General features: G+C 32.9%; 1 protein-coding gene across 4 annotated transcripts in view; it reads left to right on the forward strand.

Annotated features, from left to right (window-relative positions):
- The window catches only part of nAChRa7 (nicotinic acetylcholine receptor alpha7 subunit), a 244157-nt gene that overhangs the window by 194593 nt on the left and 27200 nt on the right, over window positions 1–22364 (forward strand). For all 4 annotated transcript variants that reach the window (XM_026444870.1, XM_026444873.1, NM_001011621.1 and 1 more), the window contains 1 exon segment: window positions 738–847. In XM_026444870.1, the coding sequence (XP_026300655.1) occupies window positions 738–847 (110 nt within the window).

The following is a 22364-nucleotide window of genomic DNA, read 5'->3' on the forward strand; positions in this document are numbered from 1 at the left end:
TATTAGCACCATCGGAATCGACAGTGCATGGTCTGTGCGAAGAAGAAGAAGAAGAAAAAAAGGGGGCAAACTACCGTTGTTTAACAGAGTTGCAAGTAGCTGGTGGGGAAGTAGATTTCTTAAAATGAATTTTACGTAACGTCGCTTCCCGCTCTTTCTATTTTTCCTTTAATACCGTGAAAAAGTTTGAATGAAAGAGCGTAATAAAACATTTCGAAATTTCATTAAATTATTTAAAGAGGATAAAAAGATAGAGATAAAAGTTTAATTATAATAAAGATGAGAAATTTTTTTTTCTATTTAAAATAAAAAATTTATATACAGTGATATTGAATAAATAAATATGGAACAAAGATACAATTAGTATTAAAAAATAAGAATAAATGTTTTACAAATTTTTAAAAATCTAATAAAATTTAATAAAAATTTGAAAGGATAAAGTTTAATTGTTAACTAAAAATAAACAGAGAAAATATGTTTTTATTATCGTCATTTAATTAATTATTTTTTCATTTAAAATTAGAATCTTTTCTATTCAAATAACAATATGTTGAAGAAAGTAGAAATAAAATGAAAAAACAAATATATTGAAGCTTTATTAAATTCTAATATTTATTGAAATATCAATTATTATTCCTTATACAATTTTATTATTTTATAAAAGTAATATATAATGGATTTCATAATGTGAAAATTTCTAAGAGATATTTTAAAATAAGTTTTTTTTTCAATTACAGGAATGGAACGATGTGAACATGAGATGGAATGTGTCAGATTATGGGGGAGTGAGAGACCTCAGGATCCCACCACACAGACTTTGGAAGCCTGACGTTCTCATGTATAACAGGTAATTTAACGCTGCCTTCATCTGTTTAATATTCATAGTAGATTCTGTTTTATATCATGCATGCTCATAAGTAAAGTTATTTCGGACATTGCAATATCTTTCACAAAGCTTACGTAAGTTTTTCTTCTCCGTACTTTTAAGTATCGCCTTTGAAATAAACGTAATACGTGTATTTTCTGTCTGTTCCTTTTTAAAATTATATTATATTTTTTTTAACAGAAACGTAAATCTATAAATATCTAGACGTTAAGAAGAAATGCATTACTTTCACAATAAATTGTCTGTATAATACTTATTGATTTTATTTTATAACTTGTAAAAACTTGTTTTCAGTGAAATCTTTCTATATAAATAAAAGAAAGAAATTTCATTTCTGGTCTCTTGAGTTCTAGAAATAAAAATTCCTTTCTCTAGGATAAACTTGATTCAAACTTTATTCAAACTTCATTGGTATCAATTTCTGTGACTACTTCGTTTATACAGCAAGAAATAAAATTTTCTTAAATAATTTAGATAGGATTTTTCTTTCAGTATCAACACCAGAAATTTATATATATTTTAAAAAGAGTAATATTGAGGTTTTTTTTAATATATAATCAGGTATAAAAGTTTTTACATGAACTTTGTAATATAATATAAGATAAGGTTACAAAATTTCAAATCATAAAGAAATATAGAAAGAAGAATAAAGAATTGATCTATAATTTATATCATTTATATATAATACACAAATTTTTAAATTAAAATTAAAATTTTTTAAAAATCTATCTATAATATAAACATTTTATAAATTTAAAAGATGTACACATATTTAAGGAGAAAGAACTGGCAATGGTTCTTCCTTTTTAACACACAAAACGTGTTATGGATAGAGTAAGTTCGCTTCCTATCCACGTAAAGTGGATAACGTTTTGCATATACACGTTTACTTGCTGATATACCATCGCCAAATTTCTTAGCATATTTAGTAAGTTGCACCAGATGCTGGTACCAGTGTATGTAAATTGGAAGTATGGATTACGTAAGCAATTGATCCTATCTAGTATCAATACAGAATTAAAATTAGGATCAATGGATTAACTGATCAATTTGCCTAATTGTTAGTGCAACGTCCTGTTTATCCTTCTTTGAGAAAAATTTCCTTGAAAATGAATTATCAATTATTTACATATCTTTTCTCTTATTCTAAAATTGACTATTTTAGATAATTTCAATTATCTCATTTAAATATAGCTTAAGCATTAAAATCAACACTAGAATATTGTATCAAATAGATTCCTTCAATTACTCTCATTTTAATCACACATTCATTACATTATTTTAATTACAATCATACATTTGAATATTACAATCACTCTTATATCAAACAATCTCAAAAATTAAGTATCCAAATCTCTTTGGCTCAACTCACACTAAATACCAGAACCAACAAATCAACATAGAATCATAAAATTAATTTTTATTCCTATCATTTACATGTATATACTGGCACGAAATGATCTTGGAAACTAGAGAAAGAAACGTTGTTCCAAAATAATTGACAGAAGATTATTCAGAAATTCAAACCGAAATGGTAGTGTAAATTATTTAATCAACGGTAAACAATGTTATGATGATTTCGAGGACACGCATTGATTGTACACATATTAACATCGACTGGTAACATACTGATAATTGTTAATCGGTCTCATTAATATAAACAACCACTTTAATTCCAACGGTGGAATACTATTTTCCCTTCATTATTTAACGCACGGCCACATGTTTACGGGACACCGATACATAATTACGTGTGTATGTACGGGTGAACCGATATTAACGCGTAATATCGTGCCAGGTCACAGATTCACTTTTAGAAACCTGTCTCTGTCGACAATCTATTAAACGTTCCTCACGAAATCCGAACGCTGCTGTATCCTTTAATCGATCATGCATAAGGAAACACGTAACTAATTGCATGAAAATTCAACCTAGTTGTACTCAAAAGTGTACATTATTTGCATTACAATCGCTCGAAGATCGTTATTCATTCGTCTCTGTTTGTATTGTGTATAGTTTTTTAGATGATGTCAAATTATTATTATTAGTTATTTTTTTTTTTTTGCAAAAGAAAGGAACAATTGTAATCCAGGTAAAAATTGAACAAGAGACTTTTTTGTTGCTGTTTATTAATATTTAATTATTTAATGAACAACCTTCGGCAGAAAGTTCTCCTATGTGTGAAAAGTAGATGGAATTTATTTCCTGGTTTGATTCGCAATTTTCGAGAAAATTGAGAGCGAGTTATAATAGATAGTTTCAGAATATTAAAGGGAATTTGAAATACAAATATTATATTTGTAATATAATGAATAAAGTTAAATGGCACCTGGTTAGTAACACGAATCTGAATATTTAACAATCTCAAAATAATATTTGCAAATATTTCGAGATATTGAAATGAAACGAACCTTTTATAAAGAATAATAAGAAAAGTAGAATTTTATTTCGACTCTTCCACTTATTCAAAAAATCATATTAATTAAAAAAGATTTTATTTGAAAATATTCTCCTCGTACTTTACAGACATAAAACTCTACTCCTCTTCTTCGAACAAATACTCGGATCCTTGATCGTACTCGCGATACACTCGACTCCATCACTACCTTCTCCAAACCCGCGTCTCATCGCATATTACACGAGTTTCGAGTTTATTCCCAAAAAAAATATTCTCCTTTACATCACACCGATGTCTCCTCCTCGTTTCATTAATTTCACAACGATATCACAATATTATTTCTATAACAAAGAGGATTGATCAACCGTAGATTTAAAGCGAATGGTCGTCGGCCAACTTCCGCCGTACAATCGGCCTCAAACGCAGGGGCCAATATTAATCTTGGCGCTAAACACGGATCGTTCTCGAAGATGGTCAAACGCGGGTGAATGGAGGATCGATCAATTAGCCGCTTTGTCGCCTCGTCACGCCGCCGCGTTCCTCGTGTGCTCCACTTTTCAACCGACCAAGAACCAGACGTTTATTACGTTGCGGCACGTTCGTCGATGCAACATATATATATGTATGCGATTTTGTTCCACGTGCACGCTTCTTTGTAGTCCTGTTTTTGCAATTGAACGGATGGCAAAGTTGCAATGTTGATCCATTCCGTTCGATAGGTGTTGCATATATACGCGTTTTAATGCATGCTCGTGTGAAATATCGATCGGTCCTGTGTTATGTATATCCTTCTTTACAAGTATTGCTGGTCGGAGAAGAGAAATTATGGGATAAGAATTAAGAGTTAGAGATGAGACTTTTTTCATAATAATTTTAAATTTATCGATTTTTGTTTGTCGTACACTCGATTCGAGAAGAGAATACATTTGAAGAAAAGTTAAAACTTTAAAATTTCTCAACTCTAAAATCTATCCATAAAATTGAGAAGATGAAAGGCAAACTATTCTTCGTTGTTTAAGAAAATAATTACATCGTTTTGATTTTCGATAAACTTGATCACAAAAAGTAAGGATAAATATCGACATTTTCATCGATGAACAAACACAAGCTCGTTCATCCCTCTGTTTCAAAATTCCCAAAAATTAACGAACAATCCCTTGAAAATGAAAGGGAAGCGAAAACGATAAAGCGACAGGAGGATCAAAAATCATTTCTTCCTCCCTCCCTCCCCAATTTTTACACCATTTTTTCTGTCGAACGTCAGGGACGAATAAAGGGAAATAGAAAGAGAGAGAAAAAGTTTATCGAGACAGCCGATCCGTTAAGAACGATCTAAATTCCGAACTATCAGAAGTGGTGGTATGCGGGGCAAAAGTGGGACGCCGGGCCAAGTGGGTCAGTCGCATTAAAAACAAAGCCACCGCCACCATTTAAAGAGAATCAGGAAAAGTATCTTCCTCCTCCTCTTTCTTTCTACGGGGAGGGGAGGAAATATATTGTCGGGGAAACGCTTGCGGGCCCCCTATTGTTTTTAAGTAGGTAATGTATCGGCTCGGCTATTTGTCGGATTGAAAAGTTTGGTTTTAAGGCGCGGTTGAAGAGAGGCGGTGGTGATTCACTTCCGGTAGAGAAGTGGCATACGTGGAGGTTTAAAGGATAAAGCCTCCTCGAAAGAGATTTGAAAACGATTAATTCGAACAGAAGAGTGTACAGAATTGTTATTTTTAACTCGGTCGAAAGGGTTTGGAAAGGGAGGAATTTTTTTATCCGAGACAATTTCAACAATTAAGATTTTTATTATTGGATATTTTCGATCAAAGTTGGTTGAAATGGAAACTTTGCTCGAAACGTAGCTTTTTACTTCCCCTTTCATTGTTTCCCGTGATGCGGTTTTGGCATCTTGGCAAGTAGAAATCGTACAACCGCTGTTATTAACTTCTCTGGCCCAGCTTTTGCCCGCAAGTTTGTAAACGTTTCGTCGAGTTTCTTTTTCTTCGTCGAACAGTTTAAAAAGATATAATGAAATTTGGATCATTATTTTTGGACGATAAACAGGTTCTTTCTTTGAGCAATGATTCCTCGAGAGAAATTTGTATTATAATCAAAAAATTGTACGACACCAATGCTCTCATCTAATAGAATTATAATTGCTGTTGAGCATTGCGTTAATTAATCGTTTGAAAGAAAAAAGAAAATTGGACCGAAATGATTAAACGACACGGTTGCTAGTTTTATATATTCCTTGGCAATGCTGTTAAGTATAAATTTTCAAATCCTCGTTTATTAATTAAAATAAATCTGAAACGCGGCCGTCAATTATGGCGCGTCGTGTCGTTAAAAGTAACGGGATAAGCTTGGGATCGCGTGTTATAATAAAGTAAGTTTCTCCCCTGCGAAATATCGCGAGGGTGTCAACGAAAAAATAAATATAATTTCAAGTGCAAGATAACATTATTTTGGAATTAATTTCCAAAAAGAATTCATACGTGAAAATGAAGAATTTTTCCAAAAGTGATACAGATCCACCGATTTTTCATTCATAATCCACGTTAAAAAAAAAGTTGGATGGAAATTCGGTTCCAAAACCAACGAAAATAATCCATTTCGAATCTGCTTCACTTGTTACAATTCTGTGCAAATTTATTCAAATTTGAAAAATTCGCGGACTGCTTAATAATTATGCGAAAGATTTTTTTTCTCTCGTTTCTTTCCATAGTTTCGTCTATCTATCTATCTCTCTCTCGCTCCTGTTAAATTCTATCCAAACTGGTTGCATTCTTCGCTCGATCGATATTCATCACTCGATTGTAGAAGAAACGACTCGACGAGCCATACAAGCCCATAACTCTATTTCACATATTGGTATTTTCGTTTAAGTGACGAGCAATTTATAGATAAAAACGAAAATAAAATTGTCATCGTTTTGGTCGGTGCACAACGTGATCGAATTTCACGTGAGGGTATTTTAGTTGGAGTCGAGCTCACGTATCCTGTGTACCGATCGTACGTGCGCCACGTGCGCTTACGTATAACGTTATCATCGTTCGTGGTTTCGAGAATCTGCTACAATCGGTAATTTCGTCGAATAAATCGTCAGAATATTCGAGAGAATCGATTAATTGAGGGGTATCAAGGGATTATAACGTTCAAGTAGGGAATGGGAAGAGTAAGATCGACTTGGCAGGAAAAATTTCTTTTTTTTTTATTATTATTATAAAGTAATTCAAACTTTTCGCCTCTATTGCGAATTAAAAAAGTTTGTTCGACGATTAATTTTTGTGATCCGATTTTTCCAAGATTCTTTCTTTCCAAATTGTAAAAATATAGGCGTTGTGTAATTTCTCGAGGTTAAAAGAATTATTGAATGTATATTATTTAACTTTTTCTATTAACTATTCTATTTGCAATTGTTTGTCAATCGTGATAATTTGATTTTGTTCATACAGTTCAATAATTAATTTTTAAAACGATAATTTAATATTATTTATTTTGAGAGAGGTTCCTAATCGATTAAAAAAAATTGCGAAAAAGGAATTAAATAGTAGCAGAATATAAAGCAAAAATTGTTTAAATTAGATAAAGAAGGTAAAATGCAAATGTTGGGAATTGTGGGAAAGGAAATCTTGCGTACGTGTACAGAAATTGTGATGCGAGCTATTAAACTTATACCGGATGTCGCTAAAAATTGATGTAGAATTTATCTAGTTTCTCTTTTGTAAGAACGTTGCATAAACTTACCTTACTACTCGTCCATGATAAATAATGCAGTTGAATTATGCGTGCATGTCAGGCATTGTAAGATAAAACGATGCTCGAAATATACGTATGTATCCACAACGATTCATAATTTATTTGCATGAACGTTTTATCCAAATGAATGGAGGATACAATGGTGGTAGAAACGTAGGAGGTAAAATTTCATCTTATTGTAATTGCTACAAAACTGTAGCAAAAATAAGGATAGTTTCAAGTAATTTTACAATAATTATTAATACAGAAATTTAATTTGTGAATAAATTTAAAAAAAAAATTGTATCGATGAGAAAAAGATAATTATATTTGAAATTATTGAATTATTCAATTTTTCATTTTTTATTTATCGTAATATAAGTGTGGCCATATTTTTACAAGCCACGTGTGAAATGTAGTAATTTAATTTGCTACTGCGTGCGTTAATTTTCCATTGTATTGTATTCGAATAATGTCTGCCATGCTGTCATGTTAAACTATTTACATTATCAATTCATATGGAAGAGTGGGATAATACAATAGTACACGGTTTACAGTAACAACAAATATATATATACACTTGATTTTCCAAAATAGAAATTTATATTTCAGTATTGTACGATGATTAATCATTTTTGCTGTCCAATATCTTAAACCTAACCTAAAATATTTAATACGTTTTCGAGACATCTTTGCGGGGATCGATTCTGAGAGATCAAAACAAAAGTTGGTGTAAAATATTGGAGGAAGTTTTTACTTATTAAATTATTATAAGCAATTTAAGTTTATTAATTTAGAGGTGAGATGAAGATAGAGCGAGATCTAATTTTATCTCTGTCATACTATACTCGGTCTCGCTTCAATTAACGCCAACTTAAATTGCTTACAACTCGATAAAAAAAATCTCGATACAATTCAAAATAATTCTGTAACAATTTTTAAATTATATTTCCTCGAAATTCTATTTTTGCCTTTTTTTTGCTTCTCAACGAAAATTAAATCCCTTATAAAATCATCGAAAACTAAATTACACGATACAACATAATATTTGGTCGACACAAACGAACAATTTGCATAATACGCTTCCCCTAATTTCCATACGAATAAACATTGCCAATCGATGACTTTTCATTCGCAATTCGGCTTGTCCCGACAAATAAACGAATATTTACCATCGCTATATTTCTCGCCTGCATCCAACATTTGCTTTCCAAATTATATATATTCTGTAACACGATTTTCATAAATTCTTTTCTCGGTTAATTACCACCTTCGATTCTTGGCACGATTCGAGCCTTTTCCCTTCCTTCCTATTTACCATCAATTCCAATTTCTTCCTACTTTCTTACATCCAACTTACCCCCAACATTTATACATTTAATCGGTTTTAAAAAATTCCTCGTCCCTCCAGTTTAATTACCATTATTTTCGCGAATCTTTCTTTTTCCTTTCATTTTCATCTTTGCACAATTTCTCCCTTCTTCTTCTTCTTGCACACTCAAATTATTACATCAGAAGATGATGGATTATTCGTATTTGGATATTTAATTTTTCTCCTTTAATATAGTTTCACAAATTAATACCATAATCAATTTATGGTAAATCGTGATGGATTCCAATTCTTCGAAATCTTTGAAAAGTTTTCTTTGAAAATAATTCTAATTTAAGTATACGTAAACGTAAACGTAATGTAAATTGAATTAAATTGATTAAATTAATATAAACTACACGCAAATATGATGTATAAATCAAATGTATATTTATAGTCGCTTTAAAATCCTATCCTTGCACAATTTCTCCCTTTTTCTTCTTCTTCTTGCACGCTCAAATTATTATATCAGAGGATGATGGATTATTTGTATTTGGATGCGTATTTAATTTTTCTTCTTTAATATAACTTCACAAATTAATACCATAATCAATTTATGGTAAATCGTGATGGATTCCAATTCTTCGAAATCTTTGAAAAGTTTTGAAAATAATTCTAGTTTAAGTATACAATTCACATAATGTGAATTGAATTAAATTAAAATAAATTACACGCGAATATAATATATGAATCAAATGTATATTTATAGTCGCTTTAAAATCCTATCCTTGCACAATTTCTTCCTTTTTCTTCTTCTTCTTGCACACTCAAATTATTATATCAGAGTGGATGATGAATTATTCCTGTATTTAATTTTTCTCCTTTAATATAGTTTCACAAATTAATACCATAATCAATTTATGGTAAATCGTGATGGATTCCAATTCTTCGAAATCTTTGAAAAGTTTTGAAAATAATTCTAGTTTAAGTATATGTAAACGTAAACGTAATGTAAATTGAATTAAATTGATTAAATTAATATAAACTACACGCGAATATTATATATGAATGTCAAATGTATATTTATAGTCGCTTTAAAATCCTATCCTTGCACAATTTCTCCCTTCTTCTTCTTCTTCTTGCACACTCAAATTATTACATCAGAAGATGATGGATTATTCGTATTTGGATATTTAATTTTTCTCCTTTAATATAGTTTCACAAATTAATACCATAATCAATTTATGGTAAATCGTGATGGATTCCGATTCTTCGAAATCTTTGAAAAGTTTTGAAAATATTGTTTCAATTCTAGTTTAAGTATACAACGTGATGTGAATTGAATTAAATTAAAATAAACTACGCGCGAATATGAATATGTATATTTATAGTCGCTTTAAAATTTACCGCTTCTTCGAATTTAATCGTGCACTTGACGTTTGCGCGCAATGCCGTTTTAGATTCGATTATTCTTCATTGTTTGCGCCCGTGCATCGGAAAGTGGAATCTGTGAAAGCAGATTAGCGCTCGTTTAATAGCTGGGATTGAAGGCAAAGCAAAATTCCATTCCTCCACTTCTGCGTTAATAACGAATCAACGCGTCTTAGGATGACGTAGCGATCGTGATTTAAAGTTTTTCATTAACGCTTCGACATTAATCCAGAATCAAAGAATTTATTTCGTTATACAAATCTCCTTTTTTTAATAGATAGAAAACTCGAAATTTTTCTATTATATTTTCCCAAAATGATTTATTTACGAAAAATTAATCTGATTATTTTGTTTTATTTTATTAACATAATATTTATGATCTAGAAAACTCGAAGAAAAATAAAATTTAATAATCTCTTTAATCCGCGTTATAAAAGATAATTAATAATCTCGATTGTTTCTTTCATTATTCATCCATTCTTAAAGAAGAATTAAGAAACTTGCAAATACCTTGGCATCGATCAATCAGTGATCTTATCTTAAAAAAAATCGAAACCAATCTTCGTAATGAATAACATTCGCTCGCGAAAAAGGGGGAATTTCGTCCATCAATTATTCGTTGATTCCGTTAATTGGTTAGCAAGCGTTAAACGAACCAATGTTTGACGATGTTGCGTCTTTTGTGCTCGGATCTCGCGGCGCGAGATTCGCTAATTAGGCCACGAGCAACTTTGGTAAACACGGGAGAAAAAAGGATTAACGAGCGACAGGATTTATTGACCTCGGGGCCTTCGTCGACGCGGGCTGTCATTTTTTCGTTCGAAATCTTTTCTCCAAACTCCACCCTTGTTCTCCAATCTTCAGTTTTGTACAAGTGATACGATTTAATAAATCTAAATTAATCTCTCCTTCGTGCTCCTAGTGATTGGCTTCTAATTTTTCATTAAGATATTCATTCACTATCTTTCTTGTGATTTTCATTTTCAAACTTCAACTTCTCTTAGTTTAGTTACGACTTTGTCTCATTCTCTTGGTTTCCTCTGATACAATATATAATTTAGGTAATCCTATCTAATTTAAAGTAATATTTATACGAGTTTTTTTATATGAGTTAGTAGATATATAAAGCAAGTGGCATAAATCCACTAAAATTAGGAAAAATAGAGTTTTTAGAATAGTAAATATTAAGAATATACTTATTTTATTTAATGCATTAACTTGTATATACTTTATTTTATGTTAGTGAAAAATGAGATCATAAATGAAATGATAAAAATATTGAATAATGGCATAAGTCCAATCTACTTATTCCACTGTTACATTCGATTAAAAGAAACTGGTATATGTGCCATAATATTTAGTAAAACTGATGAGTCATTCATATTTACATCAACTTCTAAAACTGTTTAGCATCTTATCTATCCCTGGCAATAGAAATTAAATACCAAATGTTTTTATATGTCACAGAGGAATGGAATTAACGCGTTAATTAATTTAAGTCATTTACGAGGGGTTTGGAGATTATAGAAAGGGGTGAATGGAAATTGGAGAAAAGAGAGAGTAGCCCGATGGAAAAGTTTTTAATCTTTGGACAAACGCGTTTTAAAAACTTGAATTCGTTGAAGGGAATTAAAAACTAACTGGCGACCAGATAATTATTAAGTTCACCTCAAAGAGAAAACTTTTCAACCGGTTTTCGAGGATGTTATATAATAAATACCGTGCTCAACAATCGTGGCGTTTTTAGCAATTTATTAAGCCATTATAGATTTGCATAAAGTGATTTTATTACCCCGCGGCGAGGTAACTTGATTAAATAAGTTAAATAACAGTCGAAGGATTGAGAAAGGTTATTAAAAAAATTTTTTCCATTATTTGTTTCGCGGTTAAAGAAAATTAATTTGTTTTTTCCTTTAAAAAATTTCAAAGATGGTATCAACTCTTTTTTTCCTTTAATTTAAATCAAATAAATTCCTGAAAATAATTCGACGATAACGAAGTAGAATTTAAAAGTCACGTTATTCCAAGCGGAGTATCTCTGCATGCAGAGATGCATAGGGTGCAAAAACGCAATCATAGCATTTTCCGGATGAGAATGGTCCCTGATGAGGCTATTACCGGCCATTTTCCGGCCGGAACAAATGATCCTAAACACATTAAGCTTGTTCCCGGTAGGACAATTCAATCGCTGTTAATCGAATTTTTCCTCGATCTCTATGAATCACTAGCTAACCAGACAATCAATTATAACCAATATTTCTATTACATTTTATTAACACGCGGTTAATAATGTTAATATACTGTTCCATTAAAATAAATTGTCAATTAAAATTTTTGAATACACGTTTCGTTCATTTTTATTTCGACGTTGACAATATTCCAATTATAATTAGATAAAAACATTTATTGTGCGAAAATGTTGATCGATTCACCTTCTTAAAGATAAATCTCACAAAGTATAATTTTAGGGCAAATCGATTCTAATCTGAATCCAATGACACGCGTCGTGGTTCCACCTTCGACAAGCCGCAAGCTGAAAGTATTCGATCTTCTTCCATATCGGGCGCATATTGGCGGAGCCTATTCGAAGCCAGGTCTGGGTGAAGTAACCGTGAACAAGTTATCCATTTAGGCGGGATTTCATCTCGCACGACCGACTTCCGGGATCGGTCGTGGCGCTGACTCGATATATTCGGGCCACCGTCACCACCGAGCGCCGTTGGATGACGAGATACGTGAAAAGGGGACCGTCCGATTAACGCGGCATAAATATCGTTTGAACCGAGCAACTCGGGAGAAGGGTCGGGGAGGGGAGTCGTGCGCGGCCGCTTGATGCGATGACAAAATGAGTTTACGTCCGTTCGACGAGGGGAGGGGAGGGTTGGTGCGAGCGAGAGAGATCGAGGGAGGGGGAAGGATGGAAGGAAAAGTAGCGGAGGTTCGACCGCATAGGGAAGTTGGAACGGAGCCAAAGGCAATATGCATTAGCCATCGCGTATTTTGAAATTCAAGCCAAAGCAGATTAAATCCTATCCCTGGACCTCCTCTTCCCTCTCTTCTCCTCCCTCTTTTGCCTCGTATACAGCAGTCCCCGTTTCCTTCCTTGGAGAACCGTCATGTCCCACTGTCCTGTTTGCGGCCGCGTAATGAACCGCCCGATGCCTCGAACTTTTACAGCGTTTCGATTGCCGTGCTAATCGATATGCGGTCACCCAAATCTCCCGAAGAGAGGGGCTCCTGAAATTTCGTTCCCCCCCGTTAATCGGCCGTCCAGCCGCCATCCGGATCCCTCCGTGTCGTGCGGTCGACGAAAAGTTTAATCCTCCAAGCGTGGTTTAGCGATATTTTATATTGCTATTGTAACGCCACGTTATTGCGTTTTTCTCCACGTCTCTTTCTTATTTCTCTTTCTCTTGGTGTTTTTATTTGTTTTCTTCTTTTTATACTTTATTTGTATATAATTTTTTGATCTGAAGAGTGTTTAATTTGCTAAGATTTAAAAAATTTATCTCATGTTTTTAATTAACCCTGGATTAGAAAGTCAATTAAGATTAATTTATTTTGTCAAATTGGAATTTTAGCTGTAGTTGTAGTTAGTATATATTTATATATATTATAGTATATATTTATATTTTATTTACATATATAATTTTTTGATCTGAAGGGTGTTTAATTTGCTAAGACAGATTTAAAAAATTTATCTTATATTTTTAATTAACCCTGGATTAGAAAGTCAATTAGGATTAATTTATTTTGTCAAATTGGAATTTTAGCTGTAGTTGTAGTTAGTATATATTTGATATAAATATTCTTTATTCTTTACAGGAGATGTAGATTAAGAATTTCTTTTTATTTATTATTTTTGTGACGTTATATCAGTTTCACAATTTCCCAATTTTTTGATTTTTTTTCATCCATAATTTTTTGATCTGAAAATTTTATCTCATGTTTTTAATTAATCTTGGGTCAGATAATTTAATTGTTTTTATTTATTTTTCATTTTTAAAGTCAATTAGATTAATCTTAATTTATTTTGTCAAATTGGAATTTTAATTGTAATTAATATATATCTGATATAAATATTTTTTATTCTTTACACGAGGTGTAAATTAAGAATTACTTTTTATTTATAATTTTCGTGATATCAATTTTACAATTTTCATAGACAATAGTTGATTGATTCTATCCTTCGAATCTTCCCCATTTTTTGATTTTTTTTCATCCATAATTTTTTGATCCGAAAATTTTATCTCATGTTTTTAATTAATCCTAGATTAGAAAGTCAATTAAGATTAATCTTAATTTATTTTGTCAAATTGGAATTTTAGTTGTAGTTGTTGTAGTTAGTATATATTTGATATAAATATTCTTTATTGTTTACGAGGTGTAGATTAAGAATTTCTTTTTATTTATAATTTTTGTTACATTATATCAGTTTCACAATTTTCACAGACAATAGTCGATTGATTCTCTCCTTCGAATCTTCCCCCATTTATGATATTTTTACAAATAGAATTGAACAATCGAATTTCTATCATTTTTACTTTCTCACAAAAAGATCACAAAAATTACAACTTCTCTCTTACACATCCCACACATATTTCGTTATTTCAAAAAAAATTCGAAAAAAACTATATATCTATATATCTCCTCCTCTTTAACTCTCAAAAAACACGTTCATAATCAGAACCGAGTCCTGGCCAATTACACCTCACCCAGAATACCATAAATTTGATTACACGTATTTCTGGAGGAGCTTCGTGTACACATGTACCCCGAGACCGGCGATTCCCCCAGGCCCTCCATAAATTTCCCCTCGTCAAACGTCTGACAAACGTGTGCCGAACTGTAAATAGTGTTTCGAGAGAGGGCAATGTCTAGGCACGGCACTTCAATTACCGTTTTCAGAGCCGGAATGCGGCCAACCGGATCCAAAGGAAAGAGGGCCACGGGTTTCGACCGCACCTCGGGCACGGCTTGTTGAGGCCTAAATCAGTTTGGCTAGGCACGGCCGCATGACTTTCCAGTAATTAGGTATTGAGAGATCGTTTCCAGGACGTTTGGAATATATATATATATATATATATATATATTGGGTTAGATCGGTGTTAGGGATTCGGGTTACTCGCGATTCCGAATTCTAGGCGGCCTCTGTCCATCGCTCACTCCTCCCCCTCTCCCCGCCCGACGAAGATTAAGTGGTTTTCAGAGCCGTGGAGCGCGAACAGTGGCAGAGATATCGTGCATACGATCGAGCAGGTGGAATTCATCCCCGTGAATTCGTCAGGATGATGGATATATATTTCGAGCAGGTGGATCCACTCGGTCATGGGGAGGAATGAGTCTGTTGGAAGAAAATTCTCGGTTTGATTAGCTTGGGATCGAACTTCGAATTTGAAAAGTGGTATAAAATATTCTTGTCTTCTTCTTTGTAAATAGTTTTGATTCGAAATTTTTGCGTCAAGAATTTCTTTCTTAGTAGCTCTAGTTTACCGGGTTTGGAGGTTAGAAATAAATAATTATGCAGTAGTATTAATTGGGCTAGTACTTCTTTTGGAGAGATTGTGGATGAAGATTTATCAATGTGAAGAAGTGTTTAAGAATTTTTTTAAATAGGAAAATTGTTAATAATACTTTATTCAAATATATATGTTAAGGATTAATATAAGAATACAAAATTATTAATATAATATAATAACTACGAGAAAATTTTGTATCACTGGAATCAAATGATAACGAGGTAAAAATAATATTTGTTTTACAATATGTTTTTAAGAAAATCAAACGTAAAATGATGAATTTTAAATATTAAATATTCTCATTTCTTGTAGAAATTTCAATTCCAAAATTCGAAATTTTTCAAGAATTTCTTTCTTAGTAGCTCGTTTACTGGACTTATAAATAAATAATTATGCAGTATTATTAATTTGTTTAACAACGATAAATTGGGCTAGTTTTTTTGGAGAGGTTGCGGATGAAGATAGGATATTTAAATTTATTTCGTTATTATTTATCAATGTGAAGAGGTGTTTAAGAATTTTTTTAAATAGGAAAATTGTTAATAAATCCATCGTTAATAATACTTTATTCAAATATACATGTTAGGGATTAATATAAGAATATAAAATTATTAATATAATATAATAATTACGAGAAAATTTCGTGTCACTGTGGAATCAAATGATAACGAGTTAAAAATAATATATTTTTAAGAAAATCGAAAGTAAAATGATGAACTTTATAAAACACGTGTAATAATTTATTGTATATTAAGAATAGAATAAATTTAAGAAAGACTCGATTTCAGATTTTCTAAAAAGTATCCGTCAATGTATCCAATTTTTCTACTTGAAAATAAATATTCTCATTTCAATTCCAAAATTTCGAATCCATTACATGGTGTTTCAAATTTTACTTGAAAATATTTTTTTCGAAATGAAGGTATATATAATTACATATATAAATTTATCCCGATTCCTTGCAATTCTTGTAAAACGAGTGATCGATACATCCGCTTAAATAAAATAACCTACCCCTCTCCTATAGGATTTGTTCCGAGTGAATGCGAACGTTTAATTGATCCTTCCTTTAACGAACATTCGGGGAATGGGTACTAATTTATGCAGTCACGATTGCATCCAAATTGCTTTCGAATCCTGAAAATCTGAATATTTCTCACGGGGTTCGATTCGAGTAATTGATTTAAAAAAAAAAAAGAAATATTATATTTCGAAATGAAATAATCGTTTTATAAATCCGGATTTTTTTTTTATAAATTGATACAATAATTTAGTGAAAGTGACTTGAGCACTATTTTACAAAGAAATTTATCTAATTATTTTTAATAGAATCGTGTGATGATAACAAGTTATTTTATTTAATATTATTTTATTATTATTATTTTATTATTATTTTGTTTAATATTATTTTCAATTAGAGAAAAAAGAAATCTCTATTACCCTTAAAGTTTGATTATCTTTTATAAATCGGAGCTCTATCATTATAAAATTACATTTCAAAAAAAGTTGATTGAAATCTTTTTATATCCATTAGATATAGACAATTAAAAAAGTAAAACTTATCTAGTTAAAATCGTTTTTATTTAAATTAATTTAGAAAGACACGATCAACTTTTAACAAAAAGAAACATCGTCAAATAAATGTCATTCTCCTAACTTTGTTTATTTTTCTTAGTGTATCGATTCATCTTTGCTTTCATAGTATACACGCACTCGTTTCTCGAGATAATCCAACAATAATCCAATTGAAATTCATACAACCTCCACAGTTCTCTCAAAAATAAAATAACACGTACCTTTATTGTTTTTAATTTCGTTAAGATCGAGCATTTAATTGTCAATAAAAAAAATAATAATGTGGAAAAAATAGATGCAGATTTGAACAGAATACTGTTTTCAACGTAGATAGTTAATGGTTGCTCGATGGCAGATCGTGAAAAATAAGATATAATTTCAGATCCGGTTGTTCGCACGATGTTTCGTCATAAAAGCCATGGATAAACGAGCGATGGTATACTAAATATTTGAGAGTGAGATATTCAATACGGTGTCTCCATTTGTCCAACCTTTCAGAAATATTCTTTTCATAAGATTTCTGCATACTTTATCGTCAACTATCAGTTTTCGGATAATATTTCCGCCCTGAGCTGCTGCTCCCACTCTCCCCGGCTTATTTCAGTCGAGGAAGTTGCAACAGCTTGTTCCTCAACTTTATACTCTTCAAACTGCAATGCATCACTTTTAGAACGATTCTTGATTCTTGCAAAGTACAAGGGAGCACATTGGCAAATTATCGATTGGAATTTCCCCTCCCCTTTTTTTTTTTCACCCGTTATTTTACCTCTTATTTTCGAACAGAATTTTGCTTTCACGAACATTTCCAACAAAAGATAATAAATCTAACGAGTACAGTTACAAGTTGTAACTCATTTTTATTTCTCCAAATGTTTAAAAATATAGATAGTCAGATTAGATAGTTGCCATTTCGAAGCGCCATATATATATATGGAAAAGAAAGAAATATTTTAATATATTTATATTTATACGAGGAGTCGTAAATATTCAAACGAATCTTCGAATTTATCATCGTGTCAAAACGATCTGCAGAACGTTAATACGACTCCAATAAATTAATCCAAACGTAACCTTACTTAACTTAACCTAGCTGAACCACACAGTGGTTAAGAGTGCCAAATTTTAAATATGCATAATTCTCGGACCAATGGATTTCTGGGGCACGAAATCGATACGCATAGCCATTCGAATATCCATCGCGAAAAAATAATAGAAATAAATTCAGTCAAACATCATATTTCGTTTTTGTTTATCAAACATCTATATATATATAGTTCGAAACAAAATGATTAAAAAAAATATATAAACCGCGTTTTAATTATATTATTGAAAAAAGAATATTTTTTTTGGATACGTTCAGTCTCGACAAACACTAAAAATTATCAATTTGTTACCAACGGTGGGTAAGCGAGAATAAAAGTTCTCTAACGAAAAGGTTTTTTAACGACGAGGAAATAGTTTGTTCTTTTTCTTTTTTTAAAACGATTTTTCATAGGGAAAAAATCTCGGTCGATAGGAGAACATTTTCGAGAACTATCTCGCAACGGCGGCTTTGCCAAATGTCTTCTCTGTGCATTAATGGAGTTGTATCTGCGCAGCCAGTTACTACTCGAAGAGATCGACAATGGTGTCTTGGCTCGAACAGTTTTATTTAATTCGCAGTTCCATGTTGGATCCACAACGGTTGGATATTCCGTATAAACGGGGGGAAGAAATCCGAAAGTGGCGATTTTTAAACGTCGCACTATCGTAAGAGGCGATCGTTTTAAACGCATGACGTTCTATTCTTTCTCGAACTCGCCCACGGGAAGCTTAACCACCTTATGCTCAATTTGCATTTCACTTTACCAGCTGGCGCGAAGAAAGATTCTTTCTCCTCTGCTTTACACGTGTATCCTTATATCTTTGTTTTATTCCCTTTTAAAAGGAATACTTAAAATTTATATTTTTTTGAAGAGGTTGTTCTGCGTATCTCGTTGCAAGAGTCGTATAATTAGATTGCAAATTTTTATAGAGATAATATATTAATTGAATCTGTGGTCTGAAATCAATGCAATGGATTCTATTGAAATGATATAGAATTCAATGAAAATTCAACACCAGTTTTGGCATTAATTGCAAGAATAATCGAATTTCAATATATATGTAGTAATTACAAAGAGAAAAGATGGAAGATTTATCTTATTCTTGCGAGGTCCATTATGTGGTTTGGTTATTCTCGATTCTCGTTTTTTTAATAAGAGAAAACTTCCTTTTTCAGTTATTTATAATAGAAACACATCTTCTTGCGGTGTTTTGCTAAAACTACATATACATTACATACAACATTAAATAAAAATATTTTTATCGTCCTTTGTTTCCTTTTCTTCCGAGTTCACAACATACCGATTAATATTTCAATATCAATTTACCCTTCCATTCACAACGTAAAAGAAACTTTTGTTTCCTTTTTATCCGTTTTTCCGCATCGTCGCCAACGCCTCTTTAATATCATTTCCCAACCAGTAATTTAATTCGTGAAAGAAATCCCCAACCGCCGTCTCCCCTTTATTCCCCCCTCAATGAAAGTTCGTTCTCACGAAATGAACGGAATCAAACTCGATTCCCTATGTGCCACCATGTAAACTGCACTCGTTCTCTCCCTCTTTCCACAACCGTTCAGGATCGTTTCGCTCGCGCGAAATAAGCGGAGAGGTGGGAATGAAAAAAAAGTTCAATCGTCAATTTTTCGTCAAATTTACATGGAAAAACCATCCCCTCCCCCTTCGATCCTTGATCAAGGGTTAATCTTGTTCTCTTGGTGCACTTTTTCCCTTTTTTTTTCACGGAAAAACTCGCGTTATAATACAAAGAAACCCAATTGCAACCCCTCCCAAACGACCCCTTTTCCCTTTTTTTTCCCTCCGTTCCATATAACCCCGATCACGTATCCCCTCTTGCCTTTCGATTTTCCGGCTTCCTGTGTGTACCCACGAATACACGAAGCAGTTCGAGTGCCCGGTTTCGAAAGGGTTTTGAAGGTCGATGAACCGAAACTATTTACCTGGACGGACTTGGCTCGTACAAATACGGATCCCTGGGATCCACTCGTGCATCCAACGCGTATGTATATGCATCATCGATATACGTTGTCGAAACGGGTGGATAGAACGCTGGCAACGAACACCATTCTCTGACGAACTTTATGAAATGAAATTCTTTCCCCTCTCTTTCGAAGTTTGTCGGTGCACCTGAAAATCGTGGTAGATTGTTAATGCATTCTTAATATCATTTTCTTTTATCGAGAAGAACCGTGAATTAAAAAATGAAAACGAAAACGAAGCTTTCTCGATCGATCGACATCGTAGACCTAATAATCGATTGAAAATCTGAGGAGGAGAGGGAACAGTCGAATTGTTTCCCGCCAACCGGAAAAGTCGGCCGATCAAACGGTTGAAATGTTACATTATTCCTAAATAAATTAATAATTAATAGTTTTAAATTAAATTTAAATTTTTAAATTAATAATTATAAATAAATCAATGATTTATTACCAATTATTTCCTGATAATTCGTGCACAAATTTATAAACTTAAAGATTGGACACAATTTTTGTATATAACAAGTTATAACAAGTTAATCGTATACTTTTCGTATCATGCTTCCGTTCCAAGGAGTAACAATAACAAAATATCAAGCAAGCTCGAATCAATTAAATCGATTAAACTATCTCATTCAATTCCTCTAAACGGATACTAATTACGAAAGCAGCCGTCCAATCCGAACCAACCCAATCGCATTCACATCGCACTTTCGAATCAGCTCCAGGCTCGTGCTCCCCATTAAAATTACAAATCGCCCCCTCCCCCTATCCCTACACGTATCCTTACACCTGTTTCGAGCCGTGTCACTCGCCGACACTCGGTTTAAACGTAAATCGATACTAATCCGCCGCCCCACATCCGTCCATCCGTCCATCCGTTCGCGTAAATACCGCACACGTCGCGTGCATTATCATACGAGGAGAGAGGGAAGGGTCGCCGAAGATGGGAATTTAATTTTCGTCGTCAAAGGGGCGCTTGTGCTCGAGTTCGGGGAGGGGGTGTGAAAGGGAGAAACGATAGGGGCAGCGGTAGCGGTGTTGGTGGGTGTGGCGAGAGGAGGTGAGGAGGTGGTGGATTCAAAAAGAATGAAATAACGGATTGGGTTGCGGCCAACTGGCCGGCTTCCAACCAATCCTTAGCCCGCTGGATGCGGGAGTATATTATGTATATACCTTCCCTCCCCTCCGCCTTATATCCGTGGAACCCCCGATGCATCCCCCATTCAAAATCATATTTCCCTGTGATGTGGAGAGGGAAAGGAGAGAGATAGGGGTGGAAACAATAATCGAGAACGAACTTTGACTGGGGTTCCTCGGAGGAACAGTTTCGCCTTGTTCGTTAATTCGACCGATTCTCGATCTCTCTTTCTCTCTCTCCAGAATTTTCCGTGCGAATTGCTCGCAATTACACGGATAAATAGAAGCGAGAGAATGGAATTTTTTCTGTTGAGGAAGGACAAGGATTAACCTTTTAGGCGCGTTATTTATCGATTGCATCAATGACGAATGCAAGATGCAAGATGCAAAATTATTTTTCGGACGGGATGCGGACTCTTGGCGTCGATGATTGAGTGGGGGGATGTTTTGGAGAGGATGGAATGCGGATATTTATGCGTAAAGTCTTGTCTTCTGTGATTTAAACACTTTTGTATATTTTGTATTTATGAATTGATAAGTTTCTTTGTTTTTTTTCTTCTTTTTTCCAGGATTTTATCATTGTTATTCCTCTTATCTCTTGTCTCAACTTGAAGTGTATAAATTTCAAAGTAGGAAAGTAGTTGAGAGACTTTTGATTCTGAGAAAAAAGGAAAACGTTTATTTAGTATTGTTGCAAAGAAAATGATCGATGCCAAATTCACATTCCATGCTCTATTCGTTGCAAACTAAGAGAAGAAACTAAGAGAAGAATCGCCACTGAGAAATTTAAATTGATATCGTGACACGATTGTAAACGCTGATACGATAAACAAATAATTTCTGAAAAACAATATCAATTATTTAAAAAAATATTACAATTTTATTGCAGTCCCTTTCGAAAGGGAGTAATCAATTAATGTAATTGATCGTTAAGAAACAAAATTTAATTAATTAATTAATTAATTAAAATAAATTTATCAGAAGAAAATAATTTACGGCAATCCGTTCATTTCTCAAGATTTAAATTCCCTTCGCTTTTAGAGTAGAGAGGGAAATTAATTACCTTTATAGACGTGCACCGATAGAGATGGTTTCGTGTAGCACAAAGATACGACTTTTCGAAATCAATTCGAACGAAACGCGAGATCCGATGAGTTGGAGGGGGAGAGGCGAGGAAGGGGGGGGGAGGGATGCAGAAAGATAGCGAGTCGAGCAATCTATCTTTCCTCTGACTTTCCAATAATTCCCGATTTGCCTCCACTGTGGTTAAATGAAGCAAGCTGAAAGGGCGAAGGAGA

This window comes from Apis mellifera, linkage group LG14 (assembly GCF_003254395.2).
Source record: "Apis mellifera strain DH4 linkage group LG14, Amel_HAv3.1, whole genome shotgun sequence".
NCBI lineage: Eukaryota > Metazoa > Arthropoda > Insecta > Hymenoptera > Apidae > Apis > Apis mellifera.